Source organism: Chionomys nivalis, chromosome 18 (assembly GCF_950005125.1).
Source record: "Chionomys nivalis chromosome 18, mChiNiv1.1, whole genome shotgun sequence".
NCBI classification, from domain to species: domain Eukaryota; kingdom Metazoa; phylum Chordata; class Mammalia; order Rodentia; family Cricetidae; genus Chionomys; species Chionomys nivalis.
Genome location: NC_080103.1, coordinates 20,294,722 through 20,303,447, shown reverse-complemented (window position 1 = coordinate 20,303,447; position 8,726 = coordinate 20,294,722). Strand labels below are relative to the sequence as shown.

The window sequence follows — 8,726 nt, the reverse complement described above, 5'->3', positions numbered from 1 at the left end:
GAGGGTTTTAGAAGTGTGAAAGCACGGACATAAAACGTTGAGCAAAGCCCAGATCTGGCCTTGTACGGGAAACAGTGTTTCAGGCGACTTTAATAAAGTGCATGGCGTGGCTAAAAGGCATCCACTCAGCTAGCAATGTGCGCTAGGGACCCAGGAGATACTGCTTTCCTGCCCTTAGATGCTCTATCGTTTCTGCGTTTTCCCTAGATGTAACGCTGTGCACCACGTGCTTGTCTGGTGCCCACAGAGGTCAGGAGAGGGCATCTGCTCCCTGGGAATTAGAGTCACAGATGGTTGTGAGCTGCCATGTGAGTGTTGTGGATCATACCTGGGTCCTCTGGAAGAGCAGCAGTCAATGGTCTTAACCACCGAGCCATCTCTCCAGTCTCATCTTTGCATTCATTTTAATAATACCTAGAGACTGTTTAGTGAGATGCATACATGTCTGAAAAGCCACCATGTATCTCAGATTAAAGAAGTACCGTATGTCATTCTGTGTAACAATGGAGGAGTCACCAGGTGTGTCAAAGCCACACAGTGGTAGTGGGTTGGTGCCCCCCAAAGTTCTGGATGTTGCTTTGTATTTTTTGAGTGATAGATAGATTGGTTGGTTGACAAACTGATTGATTGAATGAATGATTGATTGATTGACGTTGGGTCTTATATAACCTAACAGCTAGGATTTTTCTTGGTTTTATTTATTTGTTTGTTTGTTTTATTTTTATGTATGTGCATGCAGTATTGGTGCAGGCCGGAAGATGGTATCAGATCCCCTGAGACTGGAGTTGTAGATGTGACCTGAATCCTTGTCCTCTAGAAGAACAGTAAATGCTCGTAGTCACTGATCCATCATCTCTCCAGCTCCTTAGTTTTGTTTGTTTGCAATAGGGTCTCAAATGTTACCTGGGCTAACTTGGAAATTTGCTGCTTAGTAAAGGTTGACCTTGAACTCCTGATCCTCGACCTACCACCTACCCAGTGCTGGGATTAGAGACACAGCCCACTACACCCAGCAGCTGTATATCCCTAAAAGCACAGAAAGCAATGCTATGCTGAAGGGTTCAGATCTAGCTTCTCTGGTCACTGAACATATCCAGGTGAACAAAGCACCTAAGATGCCCCATTGCACCTCCGCAGTAGGATTAGCCCATTCTGAGCTACACCCCAGGGAATGCGCCGCCATGCCCAGACTCCATACCAAACTCAACAGTACCTGTTTTATTCTCAGGAGAAGACAGCATGGGATCTCCCTTCTCTACATCTAAATCCAAAACCAGTGAGTCCGGGACAGAAGTCACCGCTTCCCTTGGCACTTACAAAAGAAGGAATTGTGTTGAAAACCCCACAGGGGACAGTGTTCGCTGGAGCATTTCTGAGTTGGCATTCAAGTTTACCATAATGCAGAAATCTGTGCCCCCAAGGAATAGAAAAAGGAATCAGAAAGACCGTACTGGCTCTCCAAACTGAGTAGATCGGCTAGTAGTTTATGAAAATCTAGTTCATGTTTCTTCTTGTTCTTCTCCCTGTGGGTTAGGCACTAGAAAAGACACAGACAGACAGACAGACACACGCACACACACCACACACACGGTTGGGGGAGATGTCAGGAGGAGTTTGGGGAGTGCCTACTGAGGTCAAAGGATCCACATCTCCCCAGGGCTTCCCACTAGGCCTTAGGGAAATGCGGTATGTTATTTGTTCGCATAAGGGACACAGAGCTTTGGATACTAGCCCTTGCTTTTTTAGTTCCTATACCATTTCATTCTAATTCTTCATCTCATCTTAAAGGTCAGTCAGTTGGGGTGTAGCTCAGTGGTGGAGGGCTTGCGCTGGTGTGCAAAAGGCTCTGGGTTCACTTGCCCTGCTCTGGCAAAAAAAGACCCACTGTCCTCCCCTCTACGGAGCAGTAGCCCACTTGTAAGTCCCCACGGGTGGTGGAGGTACTTGGGGTCTTATCCAGGACTGAATGGCAGGAGAAGGGGCAGGGACACTGATCCCCCCAAACTGATCCCTCTCATGTTCTCTGCAGGCACAGTCTCCACGACAACCCCAGTGACCAGCTCTGCACCCTCTTCTTGCTCCAGCCCCAAGTAAAGGAACACATTTATCCAAGTCATGTGGCACTGTTTTTTTTTTTTTGTTGACTATTTTGTCTTGGGGTCTTATGAAGGGCAGTCTGGGTGTGAAAAGAGACCAGGAACAGTGAAAGAACTCAGTGTTTGATCTTAGGAGTATATAGTTCTGCTGTTTTGAGTGCGGGGGAGGAGAGAGATTGGGCACATCTCACAACGTAGCCCAGTTTTTTTTTTTTTTTTTTTCTGGCTTCCATTTGCCACAATCTTCCTGCCTCAGCTTCCCAAGTGCTGGTTTCTAAGTGGTATGAACTCAGCATTGCCCAAGATTGGAGAGATCACGAGTCCCCAGAGCTATACAGTGCTGAGGTGTGGAGTCTTGAGGGTAGGACTGGGAGAGTCTCAGATGCCCCTGGAACCCAAAAGCAAAATGTTTCTTCCCAAGCAGCGGGTGGGAGCAAGTCCATCAGCCCATGAGAGAGCCTAAGCAAGACAGTTATGCCTGGTTGCCAGGAAAGACGCCAAGAGGCCCCTGCCAGCAGTTCATCTACTCCCTCTCTTTGCCAAAACAGAAAGGAACATTTGATCTTGGCCTTTTTTGCTGGGGTTCTGCTGACACTGCTACTCATGGCCCTTATTTTCTTCATCATCAAGAGCTGCAGAAGAAGTGAGTGGTCTCTGGGAGATGAGCAACGAGTGAGGGGGAAGTGATGGAGAGAAGGCCTGCTCAGCCCACCCTTCCCGCAGATCCACCTCGAGGCCCTCCCTGCTCTTCCTGGCTTCTCTCCCCCTACACCCCTACCTTACTAACCTTCACCCAAGGTTGAAGGGAAAGGCTCCCCGCTGCTCTAGACCCCACAGTGAGAGTATAACCCTCTTCTTCCTGGCCTCTGCTGCAGGTAACTCCAGCACCCAGGCCCAGGACTCTCTCTCAGAGCCTCCCATCAAGGTAAGACCATGCCGTTGTTTTAGGGCTGCAAGAGGGGAATGGAGAGTGATGAAGGTGGCATGAAATTTATTTGGGGGGAGTTGGTTTATTCTGTGTCATCTACATACTGGGTTACGGGCTGAGATATTGGTGTTACTTTCTGGACTCTGGGCAAGTGACGCTTTTATGGGTTCTTCTTTGGGTCCCCAGTTATGGAAGCTTTCAGGACACCTTCAAAGGAACACCTTTTACTGCAAATTCACCATTCCTCCTCTTTCTCCTCATAAGCTTTCATCCACATCAAAGGAGTCACTTACCTACGCCAGCATGACTTTCAAGCCCTCGGGAGAAAGCAGCAACGGCTTGACTGGAAACAGCTCCACAGGCTTGGAGCCCACCGTCTACTCTGAGATTAAAGTAGCAGGCCCATCCCTGCCTCTCCAGTGAGTCCGAACACAGGACCTCAACTCAGCTCCAGCTACGTACTGCTTTCTGGCTTTGTTCTGTGTGTTTGCTTTGGTTGTTTGTTTCCTACAGACTTAGGAGCACAGCCTATGGACAGCTGCAGTCAGAGGCATACAGACTTGTTCTGGCAGCGCTGTCTTCTGTGTGGGAAACCACTGGCTACTTACTTTCCCCGCCAGACGAGAGGCTGTGGATGCTTTTACTCCAACTGGCAGCAGCAACAACTCCTTGAGCAACTCCCCTGCACTTTCCAAAGGGGCACGGAGTTCGAGATAAAGAAATTCACTGATGATAACCAGGGAGGAGCCAACCCTAGCGAACAGTCTAAGATTTTCAAATAACGGCAGCTCCTCCTCCAGGGTTGGCCCCTTCTTCCTCAGTTAGTACTCTTCCCATCATCTTCTCCAGAAGTCAATATCAGAGTTCTAAACCAACACCAAGTCCATACTGTGTAAAACACTAGTCAAGTGCGGGTTTCTCTCTCCTCTGTAGAGCATTAGAGATGTGTGTGACAACCTTGGTTGAGAGCCAAATTAAAGATAATTTTAATTAATTTACCCCCAGAACAAAGGGACAATCATAGACGGCCCCATTAAAAATATCGGGAAGGGGCTCTTTAATCAGGCAAGCGTACTTTAAAGTGTAAGTACTAAACTGGAAGAAAAAAATGATAAAATAAGGCCGGGCGGTGGTGGCGCACGCCTTTAATCCCAGCACTTGGGAGGCAGAGGCAGGCGGATCTCTGTGAGTTCGAGACCAGCCTGGTCTACAAGAGCTAGTTCCAGGACAGGCTCCAAAGCCACAGAGAAACCCTGTCTCGAAAAACCAAAAAAAGAAAAAGAAAAAAAAATGATAAAATAAATGTGAGGCCTGGTGAGGTAGATGAGGACATCTGCCACCACCCCTGACAGCTTGAGTTCGAGCCCTGGGACCTGCATGGTGGACAGAGAGAACCTGACTCTTGAAAGTCACCATATAACCTTCACGTTTACTCTGTCGTGTGTGTGCATGTACACACACATGCATACGCACACACACACACACACACACAATAAATATCAACTTGGCTATTGTGACAGCTTTATCTTTTGGTTTTTAGTTTTTGGTTTTTCGAAACAGGGTTTCTTTGGGAAACAGTCCTGGCTGTCCTGGAACTCACTTTGTAGACCAGGCTGGCCTCGAACTCACAGAGATCCACCTGCCTCTGCCTCCTGAGTGCTGGGATTAAAGGTGTGCGCCACCACCACCTGGTGATAGCATTCTTAACACCTGAGCAAGACCAAGCACGGAGAGGTAAATTGGGTACAATCCCACCTCTAACTGAAGAACTCTGGGCAATTATTAACTGCTGGGAAACAAACAGTTTTCTCTAAGAGTACAGTACCTGATAAACTGACCATGTATAAATTCAATCCGTGGCCACTGGGCACGACTGGGACTGGTCAGGGGCAGAAGGAGAGCATTTCTTGGTGCTTGAGACTCAAGTGGAGGAAGGCTACAAGTATGCAGGTGTGATATCCGTAACCTTTCCCTTCTCGGGCTGCTGAGAGACTTGGAGTTTCCTCCCAATAGGAAGGAACTGGAACAAAGCCCAAAGTATCCTCATCAAAGGCTTTGTAAGAGGCACGAGCTAATCTGACGAGATACACACAGAATCTGGTCAACCCCCAATCTCCATTCCAACCCCGTTCTGACCCAGCAGACCACTTGAGGATTCTGAGTCTGAGCCTGGTGGACCTATACTCCATCAGACTGGACCTTGGCATATTAACCTGTGCGTTTCTGAAACTAGGGAAATGCCTCAATCAGTAAAGAGCTTGTCTTGCAGGAACGGGAACCTGACTTTGATCCCCAGAACTTGTGTAAAAATGTGGGGCATGGTAGTCGTAGGGCCTGCTTGTCATTCTAGCCCTGGAGAGGTAGAGTCTGGAGTGTCCCTGGGCTTCATGGTTCAGCTAGCCTAGCTTATTCAGAAAGCTCCAGGCCAGTGAGAGAGACTGTTTCTTACAAGGTGGGCAGCTCCAGAAGAACGACATCTAAGGTAATCCTCCAGCCTCCACGTGTACAAGCGCACACATGAATGTGCACTTTCCCCCTCAGGAGAGCAGTGAAGGCCATGATGAAGCAGCCGGAGGGACACCGTATGAGGAGAGGGTTGCAGGTTGCAAGGAAGCACGTGGGGTAGCAGTAATCCTGCACCAATGATGCTGCTCTGCTGGCTCCCGCAGATGACGATGCCTCATTCTTGCCTTGTGTTTCCTGATTTGAACAACCCTTTGGTTGCTTATTGGTCAGAGCAGCGCCCGTTACTCTGGTGACTGGTTCCCATTGAGGATGTATTGGGGAGGGGCACCGTCTTTTCACCAAGGGGCTATGAGAACCACAGACTCAATCTGTGATAATTTGGATAGAACAGCATTTAATACCCATTCAGAAATGTATTGGAATGTTATGCTTTTTAGGAAAATGCCAAGAAATGCTTTTCCAGTGATGGGCTAGGAGAAGTCAGTCATACAAGGGGGCTCTTTCAACACTATTCATATATTTATTGGCTGATAAAATACAAGTCATTTCCCCCTTGTCCTGGATTCTCTTCTTCACGTCAGTGAATCTAATGCATGGGAGCTAAGGCCTGGAGATATTATTCAGTGGCAGCCTTGCTTGGCAGAATCTATCATAGCTTCCCTGACCACCGCTGCTGTCACCTTGCCACGGAAGGTTGCTTTAGAAATCCAGAAAGGTCAGAATCAGTCTCTGAGATGCAGGTTGGTTGTCTTGGAGATTCAACTGTAATGATATTATTCTATTTGGGAACTAAATAAAGGAAATCTTCAGTCACATGTGTCCACTTTGAGCCATTTCCTCGAGTCAGGACATGTGGAAAGAACTTCAAATCGTAGCCTACATTGTTGGGAAATAGAATAGGAAAACGGAGTTGGAGGTTCTTGCCAAAGTGTCAGCCAAAAAAAAAAAAAAAAAACCCTACAAACTTCACTTTTCTGAGTCTATTTTCCTCTCTTCTAAATTAAAGATTATTCTCATACTCAGGAATTTTTTTTCAAACAAGCCTAAGTATCCCCAGCCTCCACACTTTCCAAAGTTTCCAGACTGCAAAAGGCAAGGGATGCTGTGGGAACCACTCCTGGCACTCCTGAGCTGGCTGCCTGTGCACAAAACATCCACGTTTGGATTACTTATTTACTTATGTATTTCTCTCTCCTCTCTCTCTCTCCTCTCTCTCCTCTCTCTCTCTCTCTCTCTCTGTGTGTGTGTGTGTGTGTTTCTCTCTGCCTCTCTGTCTCTGTATATCTCTCTTCCCCTCTTCCCCCACCCCCTCATGTAGGGGAGAGTGGAGGATACACAAGGGCTGTGTGTTCCCAGCACACATGTGGAAGTCAGAGGACAGCTTGCAGTAGTTGCTTCTCTTCCTGCCATGTGAGTCCTGGGGCTTCAACAGGACTGGTGACAAGCACCTTTACCTGCTGAGCCACTTTGGCAGCCCTGCAAACACTAAAGTTTGCTTTCAGGGCTGGAGTTTGATGTCATCTCTGCAAGACTATAGGCAAAGCTGGGTACCCAGGGTTTGCCCTTCTCTCGCTGAGTTTTGATGGTATGAATACATCTGAACTGCAGGGCCCAAGAATAACAAAACTAGAAGGGGCTTTAGTCCAGCCTGCTAAGTGTGTCCAAGTATGAGCAACAGGGCAAGGCTAGAACACGCTGCTGGCTTCTTGCTGAGAGAACGGCACTGGGTTCTGTTCTTTCCTATTATACAGCATCCTATCACCTTCACTGATTCTGCTGCACAAGCTTGCGTCTGTGTTCAGGTGTGGTTGCTTGTGTTCCTCCACCTCACCACAGCACTTTATTTTTGAGACAGAACCTCACTCTGCAGTCTAGGCTGCTCTAGAACTCATTTAGTCCAAACTGGCCTTGAACTCGAGAACTTGGGCTTCTGGGTGCACCATGGCTGCCCTGCTGTTTTCCTGTGTTACACCATAAGATCCACGAAGACAGGTGCTACCTATTTAGTTTGTCTTTGTAACCTCAGCACTACCACGTTCCTAGTTTGCAAAATGGAGGATGCATGGGTGGGGAGGTGGGTGGGACATGGGTAGATAGATGGATAGAAAACTCAGAAACGTATAGGAACAGGGAGGAAAATGTAGAGAGAAAAACTGGCTTGGGAAAACAATGTTGCCCAGGGTCCTATCTTAAAGAAGTGATGATAAATTCCTGAAGAAAAAAAATACAAACAGCCGGCCGGTGGTGGCACATGCCTTTAATCCCAGCACTCGGGAGGCAGAGGCAGGCAGATCTCTGTGAGTTCGAGGCCAGCCTGGTCTACAAGAGCTAGTTCCAGGACAGGTTCTAAAACAGTGAAACCCTATCTCAAACAAACAAAAAACAAACAAACAAAACTTGTAACCTAGAAGGAGCGTAGGCAAGCCCTGAGGAGTGTTGCTTTGGTCATTTCCCTCCCCTCCACTGTTCCCAAAGCTTCTAGGGCAAAAAGGCAGGTACGCTGTGGGAGCCGCTCCTTAACTGTTTTAGATAGCTTGTTCTGTCACTTCATGGAACCCAGCCAGCACAGAGGCAGCCTGAGACCCTGTAGCCTGTGATCACATTTCAGATCCTGCTGGCCCTGGCCCCTCATGTGTCACTAACAGGCCTCCCAACATTCAGATGCTACTTGGATTTGGTGACAGTATTGGATTTCTAGTCTGAGGCTTTTGTTTGTTTCCTTCATATTATTCATTATTTCTTTGAAGTATTGTTTTTCTATGTTTCTAAACCCAGGAAGGGTGACTGGAATCCATTTTGTAACTATGGCTACAGTCTCTTCTTTGCCCAAGGTGTTTCCATGGTGTCCAATCATAAAAAGCCAAAAGCTAACAGCATCGCCTTGACCAAACAAAGGTGTTCATGGTGTTCTTTTCAGTTCTTTATGGTGACCTAGAGAACTTTCCAGATGATAGGACCTGCCTGCGTCACAGGTAAAGACAGACGACCACACAGTCTCCTCTCTCTGAGTGGAAAGAACAATGACTGAGTTCCGAAGGCACTCACGACTCAGTTCTGAGGAATCAAGGAGGGAACTTACCAAGGGTATGGAGATCACAGAAGGACCTTGGTTTGGCTGAGGGCTTCTAGTGATGCTTTTAACAGTAACTATCCAAGGAAAAACAAAGACAGAAAGCTGAGGTCCCTGGGACCATCCACCTGCCAAACTGGGGGAGGGCGTTACAGAAACCCCATCG

The 8,726-nt window shown here is 47.6% G+C and overlaps 1 protein-coding gene across 1 annotated transcript; it reads left to right on the top strand.

Moving 5' to 3' along the window:
* The first annotated feature begins 503 nt into the window (after window positions 1–503).
* Window positions 504–3,447, top strand: C18H1orf162 (chromosome 18 C1orf162 homolog). The gene is made up of 5 exons (XM_057792984.1): window positions 504–519; window positions 2,030–2,090; window positions 2,645–2,739; window positions 2,972–3,021; window positions 3,289–3,447. Exons 1-5 carry the CDS (start codon window positions 504–506, stop codon window positions 3,445–3,447), a joined length of 381 nt encoding a protein of 126 aa, XP_057648967.1.
* Window positions 3,448–8,726: the final 5,279 nt, after the last annotated feature.